The sequence below is a fragment of the Daldinia decipiens genome (genome assembly GCF_022478715.1).
Source record: "Daldinia decipiens strain CBS 113046 unplaced genomic scaffold F4813scaffold_5, whole genome shotgun sequence".
NCBI classification, from domain to species: domain Eukaryota; kingdom Fungi; phylum Ascomycota; class Sordariomycetes; order Xylariales; family Hypoxylaceae; genus Daldinia; species Daldinia decipiens.
This window is the reverse complement of record NW_026054548.1, coordinates 344792-358472: the sequence shown is the minus strand read 5'-3', so window position 1 is coordinate 358472 and position 13681 is coordinate 344792. Positions and strand designations below refer to the sequence as shown.

Genomic DNA, 13681 nt, shown 5'->3' with positions numbered 1-13681 from the left:
ACTAGACCAAAAAACTGAGGAATTTCCAGACTTGAAATAAATTCTCTATATTATGACCTCAGTATGAGCTAGATTCTCTGATGAGCAACGAAGAGAATAATTCTAATTAGGTTATATGTAGGAGGGAGAATATTGCTTAATCATAAATTGACAAGGTTTTCTGAAATGATATAGTAGTTGATAGGAAACTGAGTATAATGAGTATAAGATTGGCGGGTTTATACTATAAACTATTCTGTCCTGTTAAGTGAGGAGGGGACGTAGAAGAAAAGGGGTAAAAGGTGAAATCATACAAATAACTCCTATTGTTGTATCTAATCGGTGTTATCGATAAGCTACCAAGACTCGCTAAAATTTTCATAAGTCGATATTGTGCAAGCTTAATTCACGGAAATATTTGGGTTCACCCAGGAACGACCAGCGTCATCATTACCTCTATCTGCCTAGTCAATTGATTACCCCACTACAAAGAAGGCAATAACGGCCCTAACCCTTCCTACATCTTACGTTCTTCGCCGATGGGAAATCACGTTGCTTGTTGTAGAAAAATAAAGATTCCTTCTAGTTTGATTTCACGTCTATCGTGAAACGGCATAACGGATTCACATTTCCCGCTAGTAATTGCATTCTTCCAACTAATTCTGCTAGTTTGACACTTTTAGTCCTTGAGGTCCCGCAGGCATAAAAAATCACCCCTCGCTGTTTTGCAGCAGCGACCCCACCATCTTTAATCAACTCCAGTCATATTGAGGCGCACACATCTTCACATCCTCACGTACGACTCTATTGACCAAAAAGAGGCTTGAGCAGTGCCTGAACATATCGGATACATTGTCTGTTCAATATTTATAATCCGTTAATTTATCTCTCCTCAATTCATCCGACCGCAAATATGCCGCCTAAGAAGAAGGGAAATAAGAAGGGGGATGACGACTGGGAGGCAGAATTAGGCGAGTCGATAGCACCTGCAAATGGAGACGGCACTGCTTCTGCCGCCGCCGCCCCCGAAGAGAACAATGAAGAAGACGCACCGGCAGGTGGCCTCATGGCAATGATGAAGAAGAACAGAGAAAAAAGAAAGAAGAAGGGCCTGTCGGAGGATTTTGTTGATGGCGGCAATGCCTCCACTACCGAGCCCGTACCTGATGTGGCTGCTAAGGCCCCCGACGAAGCGACAATGGATGATGAGTTTGCATTGCCAGAAAAGAAGGGTAAGGGTGGAAAGCAGAACAAACAGCAGCCGGCAAAATCCGCAGCGGCGGGTGCTGATGATGACGAGGTGGGAGAGGGTGGAAGAATGTTAACTAAGGCCGAAAAGGAGAAGTTGAAGAAGGAGCGAGAAAAGCAAAGGAAAAGGGAACAGGTGAGTAAAGCTTTAAGTGTATATGACTTCGCTTCATAGTCTAACTCAAACTCCCTAGGCCGCGAAGAAGAAGACCACACCCGCTCCAGCCCCTAAAGCTGCCGAGCCTGCGAAGCCCGCGGTAGAAGAGAAGAAGGACACCCTCGAGGCTGAACAAGCAGCCGAAGCTGGAGGAAAGAAGGGCAAGAAGCTCCCTGCGCATTTATTGGCTCTCCAGAAACAACAGGAGGACCTACGACGGCAGCGAGAGGAGGCCGAGCGCCTTGCCATCGAAGAGAAAGCTAGATTAGAGGCACTCGAGCAGGAAGAAGCCGAAGCAAATAAGCGAAGAGAAGAGGAGAAAGCTCGCAAAAAGCAGAAAGAAAAGGAGAAGATCGAACAGCTAAAAAAGGAAGGCAAGTTCCTTACCAAGGCACAAAGAGAAGAGAAGGCCCGGAACGAGAGAAAACTTCAGCAGATGATTGCTGCTGGTATTAAGGTCGGCCCTTCTGAAGATGGCGATGAAAAAAAGAAGAAGATTGTCTATGATAATAAGAAGCGTGGCAAGAAGAGCGACCAAAAGGTATTTATTCACGCTACCATATTCTTTCCCCATCTACCACCCCGATAAGTCCTAACCCGCATTCTACTAGGTTGACGAGGATAAAGTCTTAGCCGAAGCTGCAGAGCGCGCGAGGCAACAAGCCGAAGCTGCAGCAAAAGCAGCTGAAGAAAAGGCAGCTCGACATGCTGCTAAAGCGGTAGTCAAAGCTGCTAAAGAAAAGGCAGCCCAAGAAGAGGATGTCGACGAAGACTGGGAGACTGCTGCCGCTGCTGTTGATGAGGACGTAAAGGATAGCTGGGATGCTGAATCGGATGGGGAAAACAATGCATCAGCACATGCTGGGCAAAGAAAGCCGATACCTTCCCGACCTAAACCTGTATCAGAAGATTCTGATTCTTCGGATGAATCATCCGAGGACGAAGTCCAGACAGCAGCACAGGCCGCAGAAGCTCAACGAAAGAAGGAAGCTGCTGAACGACGAGAGAAGGCCCATCAAGCCGCCTTAGCTGCTAGATCAAAGGATAACCTCCGTTCTCCTATTTGCTGTATTCTGGGACACGTCGATACAGGAAAGACGAAGTTGTTGGACAAGATCAGACAGACCAATGTCCAAGAAGGCGAAGCTGGTGGTATTACTCAACAGATTGGTGCGACATATTTCCCCGTCGACGCCATCAAGCAGAAGACGGCCGTGGTCAATCCGGACGGGAAATTTGAATTCAAGGTCCCCGGTCTATTGATTATTGATACCCCTGGCCACGAGTCTTTCTCTAATCTCCGATCCAGAGGATCTTCGCTTTGTAACATTGCCATATTGGTTGTTGACATCATGCATGGCCTTGAGCCTCAGACACTCGAATCCATGAAACTACTCAGGGATCGAAAGACGCCTTTCATCGTTGCGCTCAACAAAATCGATCGTCTCTACGGCTGGAAGAAGGTTGACAACAATGGCTTCCAAGAAAGTTTGGCGCTTCAGAACAAGGGTGTCCAAAACGAATTCAAGAATAGGTTGGAGCAAACAAAACTTGCATTTGCTGAGCAGGGTTTCAACGCCGAACTCTACTACGAGAACAAGTCGATGGCCCGATTCGTATCTCTGGTACCAACCTCGGCACACACTGGCGAGGGTATTCCCGACATGCTGAAGCTGATCATCCAGTTAACCCAAGAGAGGATGGTGGGCTCCCTAATGTATCTATCCGAAGTCCAGGCTACCGTTCTCGAAGTCAAGGCCATTGAAGGATTTGGTATGACTATTGATGTTATCCTGTCCAACGGTATCCTTCGAGAAGGTGATCGGATAGTAGTGTGTGGTGTAGAGGGTGCCATCACTACCAACATTCGTGCACTGTTGACACCCGCTGTTATGAAGGAACTGCGTGTAAAGTCTCAATACGTGCACAACAAGGAAGTGAAGGCCGCTATGGGTGTGAAGATCAGTGCACCAGGCCTTGAGGGTGCCATTGCAGGTTCGCGACTGCTCGTAGTTGGACCTGACGACGATGAGGAAGATCTTGAAGAGGAAGTCGAGTCGGATCTTAACAAGCTGTTCAGCCGTGTTGCTACGACAGGTCGCGGTGTGAGCGTGCAAGCCTCAACACTAGGTTCACTCGAAGCTTTACTCGACTTCTTAAAAGATTGCAAGATTCCAGTAGCAAACGTTGGAATCGGTCCTGTGTTCAAGCGAGACGTTGTCCAATGCGCGACTATGCTCGAGAAGAGTCCGGATTACGCTGTTATGCTTTGTTTTGATGTGAAAATTGACAAGGAAGCACAGGCATATGCAGAAGAAAATGGCATTAAGGTTTTTACCGCTGATATTATCTACCATCTCTTCGATGCTTTCACAAAACACATGGATGAGCAGCTTGAAAAGAAGAAGGAGGAGTCTAAGATGCTGGCAGTCTTCCCCTGCGTCCTCAACACCGTCGCTGTCTTCAATAAGACAAGCCCTATTGTTGTAGGCGTTGACGTGGTAGATGGTAGCCTCAAGGTCAACACTCCAATTGCTACCGTGAAGCAAAATCCGATAACTGGTGCCAGGGAGATAATCAGTCTAGGCAGAGTGTAAGTGGCGCTAAAATATAGCTATTTCTTTTTGCTTATTTGACTAACAACTTCATAGGACTTCAATCGAGAGGGATCACAAACAGATTCCAGTCTGTAAGAAGGGTCAACCTTCAGTAGCTGTCAAGATTGAGATGGGTGGTCACCAGCCCACATACGGCCGACAGCTCGAAGAGAAGGATGTCCTCTACAGTTTGATTTCTCGAGCCAGTATCGACACTCTCAAGGAGTTCTACCGTAAGGAAGTATCAAATGAGGAATGGCAACTCATAATCAAGCTCAAGCCTCTATTTGACATCAACTAGAGTGTACCTACTAGCATCAATGGGGACATCAAGGCTGAGAAACTAGTGTGCATTTGAAGACGGCCCATGAACATCATGGGAGCGTGGCATTTTCCCGCTTGTATTTTTGAGGTCGACGGGAGGAAGGCTACAAAACGGTACGGTATATGAAACGGGGTTCTCATGCATTCTAAAATGAAGCACGATGGCCTGATGGCTTGGTACCGGATAGATTGAGATCTCTCGTCTCATACGCAGTGTAGGTATTAGGGAAAATTTAGCTGAATCGTTTGAGGAAGCTCTTATATCTTCATTGAGCGATGATTATTCTATTACTACCATACCACTAGCATCCTTCGTCAACTGTTTTCATTTTTTATGAATCCCATCGTCATACTCCATCTGGAAATAACTACCTATTGACCCAAATCTTCGACGTCAATAGGGTGCATAGGCATCTCCCACATCCTAGAAGTGGTGCATGTCCTTGGCGAAGTGTTGACGGGATGAAGACGTAATATGTATGTGGTACCTACTGTTTAAGAAGACATTTCTTTCATCGCAACCCCTGAACAAGGATAGTTACCTGCCTTCGACTTCACTAATTCAAGGTACTACATGACATGCATAATACCTCAAGCACGACAGTTATGCCGTGTGACGTTTTAACAACTTCCGTCGAAGATACTTCGCTGCCGCAGCAGGAAACATTCCTTGAACTGAATATATGTCAGCAACAGTGTATTACTAAGGGGTTGAGATAGTATGAGAACAGCCTGTTTACTTGACATATAATTAATTTTGAAGTCTTTTGTCCTTTTTCCCTCCCAAATGTATTGATGTTGATGTGTAGGCTCGGGTCTTACGAAACTACCCGCAACGACGGTTGAGCGTCCCGTAGTATAAGGTATCAAATTCATCGTCTGTGACAGACAAACATAATACTCGGCATTACTTCTTTGAGAAGACTAGTTTGACAGAGACTTATTACGTTTCTGTTTTCGCTTTTGGAGAGAATTGAAAATCACTAGACGGCCCGAGAAAAGTTGACATGATATTATCAATATTGTATTCATCGCATATTCTACCCTAAATTCCCAGAAAAGCTAGCGAACAGACTTTTATGTACTCCAAAGATTCCTTGACTGAAAGAGGCACAACAGCTAGCTAGGTATTGATTTTAAGGGGCCCTCTACGTAAGAGGATAAGATGAAATAGAGACAAGGGGGCTGGCTTTCGCTTATTTATCCGGTTCGAGAGGGACAATAACCGAGATGATCTCGTGTCGTCAGACCCTAGCTAACTAACTTAAGCGCAGAGGCTGGCCTGCAAGTCCACGGGCTGCGGGCAGCCGTACACCTTCTTGTGGTCGGGCGTGCTGTAGCAGTCGGCCTGGCCGGCGGCACAGTCGAAGATCTCGCAGCCGGCGCCAGGGGTGAGGACGTTGTGCGCGTTGGCGAAGGGGTTGCCCCATTCACTAGAGGTTTGTTAGTACGTGGCTGGCGGTAGCCATCGGATGATTAGAGAAACTTACGTGCTGAATTCATCTGAAGGATATGTTAGCGGATGTTCTAGATTGATATTCCTGTGGTAACAGGAGTGTGTACTTACAGTAGGCGTAGTCGGGGTTGGAGCTGAAAGAGTAGCCGAAGAACAGCGGGCTGCTGAGGGTCTTGGTGGTGGCGATCTTGACGGTCTGTATCATAAGGTGTTAGTCTGATCTACTCTGGAGTGGCAAAGGTTGGGCGAGAGACTGACCGAGCCGGAAGGACGGAAGTCCTCGGAGAAAGACTCTCCGGGGTTAACGGTGGTTAGGGAACCAGCGGCGCTGCCGTCGAAGGGGTACGACTGGACGAAGACGGCCTCAGGGCAGTTGTTCTTGACGATGGCCTTCCCGGCAGAGACGCCGGTGGCGACGAGGGCAGCACCCATGATGGCAGCGGAGAACTTCATTTTGGCGGGTTGGGGTAGAAGTAAAAATTACTAATTAAGATCTGGATATTGTATTGTTGTTGGAGATTAGAAGATATTATCAAGAGAGGCGCTGGTGAGGAGACAAGAATAAAACTGTAGATCAGCGAACGAAGAGCTGGTTTATATATACGCTTCTACGACGTAACGCCTAAATGGTCGGGTAATGCCCTCGCATACGTTTGTCGCTGTCACAGCTGTCACAGCTGTCATCAGAGGGCTGCTACTCCATCGCAATACGAATGCCAATTCTCGTATTACCTTGACACGAGGTCGGGGTCGTGATCTTAGATCCAATCAATAACCGGTTCTGCGTCTGGGGTCCCGTCTCCGCAAAAAAGAGGCCCGAGCCGGTTCCGGCTGATATGCCGAATTCGCCTTATATGACCTGCTGGCTGGTATGGACTTCTACGAAGAAGGTATTATATTGCGAGGTGATGGAAAAGAAGCTTCTTTGTTTTCTTTTCAACAGGTAGCTATAAACCTATCTGATACAGCATTATTGGTGATAATACGAATGGTGATGATGTTACTATTCTGTAAGGTCTTTGTTCAAGGTGTCCCGGTAGTCCCGGGTAAGCATCTGGCATAGGCTACTATCTCGATAGAGCTCATCGAGTACGGGAAAGGGTCTCATCATCTGAACACGACCAACCAATCAGTTATTCGAGTAACCACAGCTGCAGCCTCACCGCTTATCCCCTCGATACAGCTGAAAGATCTATTATGCAAATATTTCTTGGCGTCAGGACAGAGAATACAGGAACTACTATGTAGGGCTTAGTGTAGACGCTACTGCTTCACACTCTGTCGGTACTAGTATTTAGTTTGGTTTATTCTACGGAATGTAACGTTGTTTTACACATAGGTATCTAGAGTGTAACTGAGTTGAGAGTTAATTTTCCATGAAAAAAAAGATCACAGATTATTGTTATTGTTAATCTACCCAAGGTATCTGGGAATGTAATAACGATGGGGAAAGTTGCTCGACTCTTGAGTTCCTTTGGAGAACATATTACTAGAGAAAACCCAGCGAACCCGAGAGTGCTGCGGCTTGTAAAAGGCCTGCTCAATTAGAAGACAGCCAGGCCGACATCCGACGTTCCATCCCGACCTGTCATTATTGCCAAGACTACTATGTAGGTATGTACATAAGGACAACAAACCACTCGATCCACCGGAGCCTATTCTGTTCCTGAATTCTAGAACCCCTCAATACGACACATATGTAGCTGTCACGGATTTGTTGTCACCGCTAATTTTGACAAAGAGAAAAACGAGAGGCTCGGAAGGTTTTACCATACGAACGTCGTACGGGAAAATTCTTATTTATGTAAGGATGCTAGCGGCTTCGTGATTTAACAGGGGTTAAAGCTCCACTTCTACCGTGTGGTGTTTATGCGAAAAGGTACGGAATATTTAGACTTGGAAACCCGGCGTTTTCATATATGGAGACTGGAATATGTGTCGAAAAGGCGCAAGGGAACTCATTAGGCTATGGAAAGATCTAGAACGAGTGAAATCGGATGACTTGACCAGGAGAAAGCCTACATAGCCCCTGAACTCCCTAATAGCAGAATTTGCGGCACGGACAAGAACCAGGAACTCATCACCCAGGGTCGTCAAGCTATTTACTCATTGGAGTCGACGAGCGACGGGTGACAGGTATGTTCGGGGTCTTCTCTGCTAATATTGAGAACATAGCCAATATTGATATAGCAGTTGAAAGGGACATGTAGATACTTGACTCTATACATAATCTCAAGTAGTGAAATTCTCTTTTCATCGAACTACGCGATAGATGTACTGCCAGTAAGAGTTTAGAAGGCTATTAGAGACGGGTGCTGAAAGATACGGTATATGAGCTGTATGTTGTATATTGACTTGATCTATCAACTATATGAGTAAGGAGGGAGGTCTTTCTTATATATGCATTCTGATATAGGGAAATTATCTACTTAATAGATTAAATTCTCACTAATATAATAGCTAAATGCTATAATGGAAAGGGGAACATTGTTAGTGAAAGATACCTATTTGCATACCAGAACCCTTAATATAGGGTTGAGATATGGGTATCACATAGCAAGTTGACTGCGTGTTGATGAATAGCCGTGATAATAGCGGGTGGTAGACCGCCTCAAGGCTGGCTACTAAGGGGTCTACAGTGAAAGCGCCGTATCAAGGTGATTGCAGCAGTGAAAGTATAGTATGAGAATATCTAGTAGTAGCAATTATATGACTAAGAGTATATTCTACTTATCTATTAAATGAGTGTGTAAATATGGTAGCGTGAGTAGCCTTTATGAGGCCTGGCGATAACCTTGCAGTCATCCCTAATAAATACATCGTACTAAAAGAGCTATATATTTAATAGCAATAGTATTTGATAAAAAGCCCGGATCCGAAGCTTGTATAGAAACGGATATGTGTAAGGAATATTTAATAATTTATTTTAAGTAAATAGTACTTTCTATTATTGAAATGTTTTCAGAAAGCCACGTTTTTATCCTTACTCATCTCTTTAGCCATTAAAATGGGTAGTTTAAGGACCACCTTAAAGTATAGCACGATGAATATTAGCGAGAACGTGTATAGTATAAAAAATAATATTCCCTTGAAAGGACAGTCCTATTGGGTCCAAATTGATCCCAAAGACCTTAGAATTTATAAAGGGGCAGGGGATACGATGTTTTTAAATATATTACATGCTTGGGCTATATACCAGCTAGCCGCCTATTACCCTGTGATGGTATAATATAGCAATGGTGATCTTTGACAAGTAGCTTGATTGACTAACCGAGCTTCTTCTTAAAGGGGCAAGCCTGACTTATACACACGTTCTCAATAAGATATCACGTGCTGTATCTGACGACTGTCCCTTGACCACTTATTCCAGAACTAAAATCTAGGACGAGAATGCTGGCGATGTTATTGAAGAATACGAATGGATCAGGTATGTTTGACTTTATGGGGTAGTGAAGAGAATTGCAAGTACATAGATAGATTCGAATATACTGTAGTTAGCGCCAAAGAAAACGGAAATAACCTTACTTCCAGAATGGTTAAATATCAAAGGTAGATCTTCTCTATATGTACCTAACTAGCCTCTTAACCTAGATGAAGTTTAAAGGTCGAGGTAACTATCAAGAAGCAGCAAGTTTTAGTTTGCCAGGGGCGGCCATTAGAGCCGGGAAAAGCGGGTCTTAACTCCTATTTCCTCTTAAACTCCTTGATACCTAGTCGCCGCCTACATTAGTTTCCGGATAGCTGTTATTCTTGCCGCTTTATAGGTGAATCTATACGAACGATTAGACTAAAAGTCCGCACTATAAATCTTCCACGGTTAAAGTAAATACAATAAATATAAGCGGGTTAACGAAGAGAAGATAGTGGATGAAGAGGGTAATGAAAATATTTTTATGGTAAGTCATATACTCATAGAGCTTAGCTGTCCCGCATACATGACGAATTGAAGGTATGTTTTTTTTTTGAGGTATTGGATAGAATCTCACCGAACTCTCGGGGAATTAGATATAACCTAACCTAGGGGAGTATCAGAATATTTATAAAGCTTAGATTGATACATAAACTCGGCCTAAATTTAGCCCGCTTTTTTACAAATTGCTCCGAACTGAGGTTGCTTTGTAATGTCCACTCTTCTGTTGGAGCTCGTTTCCCAAGGAAATAGCTTAATTATATGCCGCATGTATGTAAGAAGGTAAAGTGCTAAAATGGTGAGGGTCATGGTGGAAGATAAAATGGAACGGGTCCGTTATCACCGGTACTTGCATCCGCCATGTACGCATATATCAGTGATATAGGTAGGTACCTAATTCTTCCACCGTTGCAAAATCTCCCCGAGCAGACAATTGGGCAGTGGGCTTATATATATTCTTAATCCTTCTTCCAAGTTTATGATTCTCAATACCGTGCCACTTATCTCCTACTTCCTTCCTCCTATCCACCAGGTTCATACTCAAATATAGAACAACTCTTAAGACTTACACAGTAACTATGACATCTTCTACGGCTCCCCAGATCTTACTAACCGGGGCTACTGGGTTCATCGGCGGTACTATCTTAGACCACTTCATCAACTCGAAGTCTCCGGCCTTTAGCGGCGCCAATATTTCCGTACTCCTGCGGGGAGAGGACCGTGCTGCCAAGTTCACATCCACCTATGGCTCTCGCGTGAAGCCAATCCTATACAAAGACATTGACGACATTGATAGCACGATCGCTGCTGCAGCGCAGCACGATGTCGTCATTAATACCACACTTGGCTTCCACCCCGCCTCCATCCAGGCGGTAGTCCGCGGCCTTGCCCAGCGCAAGGCCGCAACAGGGCGTGATGTGTGGTTAATTCACACATCCGGCACTTCAAACTTCTGCGACTGTCCGATCACGAAGAAGTGGGTGGAGCCGGAGGGCCGCGAGTTCGACGATGCTAAGGATGATATCTACGGGTACGAGAAGGACCGCGAAGTGCAGGAGGGCCCGTACCACCAGCGTACCGCAGAGATGGGCGCTGTAGATCTATCTTTAGAGCTAGGCGTAAAGTCGATAGTTATCAACAGCGGAACTATCTATGGTCGCGGAACCGGTCTATTCAATAAGACAAGCATTCAGGTCCCCTTGTTCGTCCGTGCCGTGCTGGAGCTCAAGAAGGGTATCGTTTTGGGAGACGGCAAGGGCGTGTGGGATCACGTGCACGTTGAGGATCTGGCGGACCTTTACCTACTCGTCCTAGAACGCATAATAGCGAAAGGCGGCGAGGGCGTGCCGTCGGGCAAGAAGGGCATCATCTTCAGCGGCAACGGCCGACACCAATGGCTGGACGTGGCGCAGGGGGTGGCTGATGCGGCCTTCGCCGAGGGTTTGATCCCGAGCAATAAGCTGGAGAGCCTTACGCTCACAGAGGCAACTAAGTATATGATGGATGGCAAGGCTTCAGAAGAATTGGTCGAGAAAGGCGTCGTGAGTAACTCGCGGACTGTGGCATCTGTAGCTAAGAGCTTGGGCTGGAAGCCGACGAGGGGAGAGGACGTGTGGAAGCGGGGGTTCGCTGAAGAGGTGAAGGCTGAGCTGGAAAAAAGCAAATAGTGTCTGATAAGATTAAAAGGGACTTCATCTTCTAGCAACTAGTATATATAGTTGAGATCTAGATAGGTATATAAGCCGTTTGCCTATATCTTATATATATTAGCCCAGGGCAATGCCGTGCAACCATGGCTTTGCGTCTGCCTTGGAGAAGATTCGGCGCTGCGACGGGGAAACTGACTATCGATTTCATCTTGATTGAAGATGATCCCGATATCATGTAGCTGTTGGAGTATCCAAGCTAGTACAATATCACCAAGGGAAGCTCCCTCAGAGAGCGCACCCATATCACGATGGCTCCCAAGGAAATAAACTTACTTTAGACAGGTGCGCCTATACTCGGGTACATGCATCAGTGTAGGTTGGAATGGACCACGACATTCGTGGAGAGCGAGTGCATGAAACGCTTTGTTGATATCTAGAATACAAGTTAGTATTTAACTGAAACTGGGCATTGTTATCTCACTTGGCCCGATGTCTGTCTCTAAGAATTCATATTTCTTCATTGGTAAGAGAAGATGGAATAACCCGAATAAACCCCTGAGATAAGTTAATTGTGTTGGAATGACAAGGGTTTAAGATAGATTACGTAATATCGTGAGAGGTAGTGGATGGTGTTGTGCTTGATTAAGCTTGAGGAATCTTTACGAATAGTTGCCCTAGGTTTACGAAAGATTGGCCCTATAAGTAGGGGTTAATCTGAAGTACTTCCGAATAGGAGGGTTTTCCATGTGCGATGTATTTTCTACCTTTCATCTATTTTCCTAAGATTTTCATAATTTCTTTTCCTTTTGAGGTTTTAATGATCGCTGCAACCCTCGCAACACCATCCCCAATTATAGGGCTAATCCTTAATTAAAGCGCAGCAATTTTTAGGGTGCGGTCGTCGGGTGTACGCAAACAGCACAAGTAAGGCAAATTTTAACTGTATGTTCATATGGTTTCCATATCCTAATTGTACATAATAGGTACCAAGCAAACTATAAGTACCTACGTATACGAGAGTATTACACAAGAGTTAAGATGGAGGCTTAACCGTAAAATTAGAATTGACATTAGATTATAAGCTAAATGATAATATAACCCTACCTAGGTAGTCATTAATACCTAAGGGCGACCGCGTCACACTATATGGATATACGTGACACCAGTAAACACCAACATCTCCAACCAAGTCGCTATCCCCTCCAGAAATTGCACATCTTTACTTTTCATGGCGCTACTCGGACTCTCGGTCGGGCAGGCCACATTCGGATCGGTAGCAAAACCGGTACATGCCTGAGAAGTGATAGCGGCCGAGATACTAGACGCGGCCGAAGCACCTACTTCGACCCCGCAAGTCCTTGTGGGGGGCGGGGCCGTCACATTAGACGGCGGCGCAAGGATGGCGCACGTCTCTCGGCCGTCGTATTTGTATGGATGAGGAGTATCCAAACTGCCCGTCACGTTCAAGGTAACGCGCGTGTCGGTGACGTTGCCGCAAGTTTCATCGTCAGGTGTATTAACACTGGCGAGGTCGAGCTGTTTTGTGCCATTCTTGGTAGTGAATTCGACAACATTGTTTCGGTGGCTAAAGCTGATTTCAACGGGGTATAGTGTGCTAGGGGTCTCGGAGCAGTTTCTCCAGGCCACCTCCCACCGTATCCACCAGGAATCCTCGACGTTAAGCTTCTTAGTGTACGTAAATACGAAATAAGGGTCGCTGATGTTAGAGAAATCGACCCATTGTAGATCTTTATTCCCAGAAGAAAATGGGCCATCGGAAACGGGTTCGTCTTCCTTATAGATATCCCATTGGAAGCTTAGATCAAGGGGCTTGGCAAGCTGCGGGTTCCGGATCGCGAAGACGATAGGTGTAAGTACGGTAGGCGCAAATGTACCGTTGCGCGGATAAATAAGGTCTACGTCTAAAGTCGCTGGAAATTCAATCGCCTTCACTGCGGAAATACATGATAATATCGTGGCGGCGACTCTCCATGATGTCAAAAGAAGGACCATAATGAGGCGACAAGCGGAATTCGAAGTTTTCCTGAATCTTATTATGTACAATAGATATTAAGTTAATACTAAAGTGAAGATGAAAACATCAAGGCTCCAATGTTAGAGAAAGCCTAGAGACTTTTATTAAGGAAGACACGGAAAAGTTAGCCGTGCTGACCGATAGCGTATCATCAATCTCGAAATGAACTTCATGGGATCATTCAATACGGGGGATATATAGCTGGACCCCTGAAATTGGAAAAAATCGGATTGGTGTATACTAAGTGGGCCGTTCCCTTGAAGGAAGGCCAAGTATTTCTATACTACCTACATTATGTATTTGAGTGAAGGATCGTATGTTATGTG

General features: G+C 45.4%; 4 protein-coding genes across 4 annotated transcripts; 2 read left to right on the top strand and 2 right to left on the bottom strand.

Annotated features, from left to right (window-relative positions):
* Positions 1 to 427: 427 nt before the first annotated feature.
* F4813DRAFT_263576 (uncharacterized protein) lies at positions 428 to 4303 on the top strand. Its single transcript, XM_049240284.1, has 4 exons — positions 428 to 1363; positions 1422 to 1925; positions 1996 to 3977; positions 4036 to 4303. Exons 1-4 carry the CDS (start codon positions 893 to 895, stop codon positions 4280 to 4282), a joined length of 3204 nt encoding a protein of 1067 aa, XP_049102743.1. The 5' UTR covers positions 428 to 892; the 3' UTR covers positions 4283 to 4303.
* A 1004-nt stretch (positions 4304 to 5307) lies between these two features.
* F4813DRAFT_348294 (uncharacterized protein) lies at positions 5308 to 6330 on the bottom strand. The gene is made up of 4 exons (XM_049242066.1): positions 6020 to 6330; positions 5873 to 5957; positions 5796 to 5808; positions 5308 to 5738 (listed from the first exon to the last, which is right to left on the bottom strand). The coding sequence occupies exons 1-4, from the start codon at positions 6212 to 6214 to the stop codon at positions 5570 to 5572; spliced, it is 462 nt and encodes a 153-aa protein (XP_049102742.1). The 5' UTR covers positions 6215 to 6330; the 3' UTR covers positions 5308 to 5569.
* Positions 6331 to 9931: 3601 nt separating this feature from the next.
* F4813DRAFT_348289 (NAD(P)-binding protein) lies at positions 9932 to 12064 on the top strand. The gene is made up of 2 exons (XM_049242065.1): positions 9932 to 11753; positions 11802 to 12064. The coding sequence occupies exon 1, from the start codon at positions 10250 to 10252 to the stop codon at positions 11336 to 11338; it is 1089 nt and encodes a 362-aa protein (XP_049102741.1). The 5' UTR covers positions 9932 to 10249; the 3' UTR covers positions 11339 to 11753; positions 11802 to 12064.
* Positions 12065 to 12338: 274 nt separating this feature from the next.
* On the bottom strand, positions 12339 to 13493 carry F4813DRAFT_348288 (uncharacterized protein). The gene has a single exon (XM_049242064.1). The coding sequence runs from the start codon at positions 13331 to 13333 to the stop codon at positions 12458 to 12460; it is 876 nt and encodes a 291-aa protein (XP_049102740.1). The 5' UTR covers positions 13334 to 13493; the 3' UTR covers positions 12339 to 12457.
* Between the last annotated feature and the right edge of the window lie 188 nt (positions 13494 to 13681).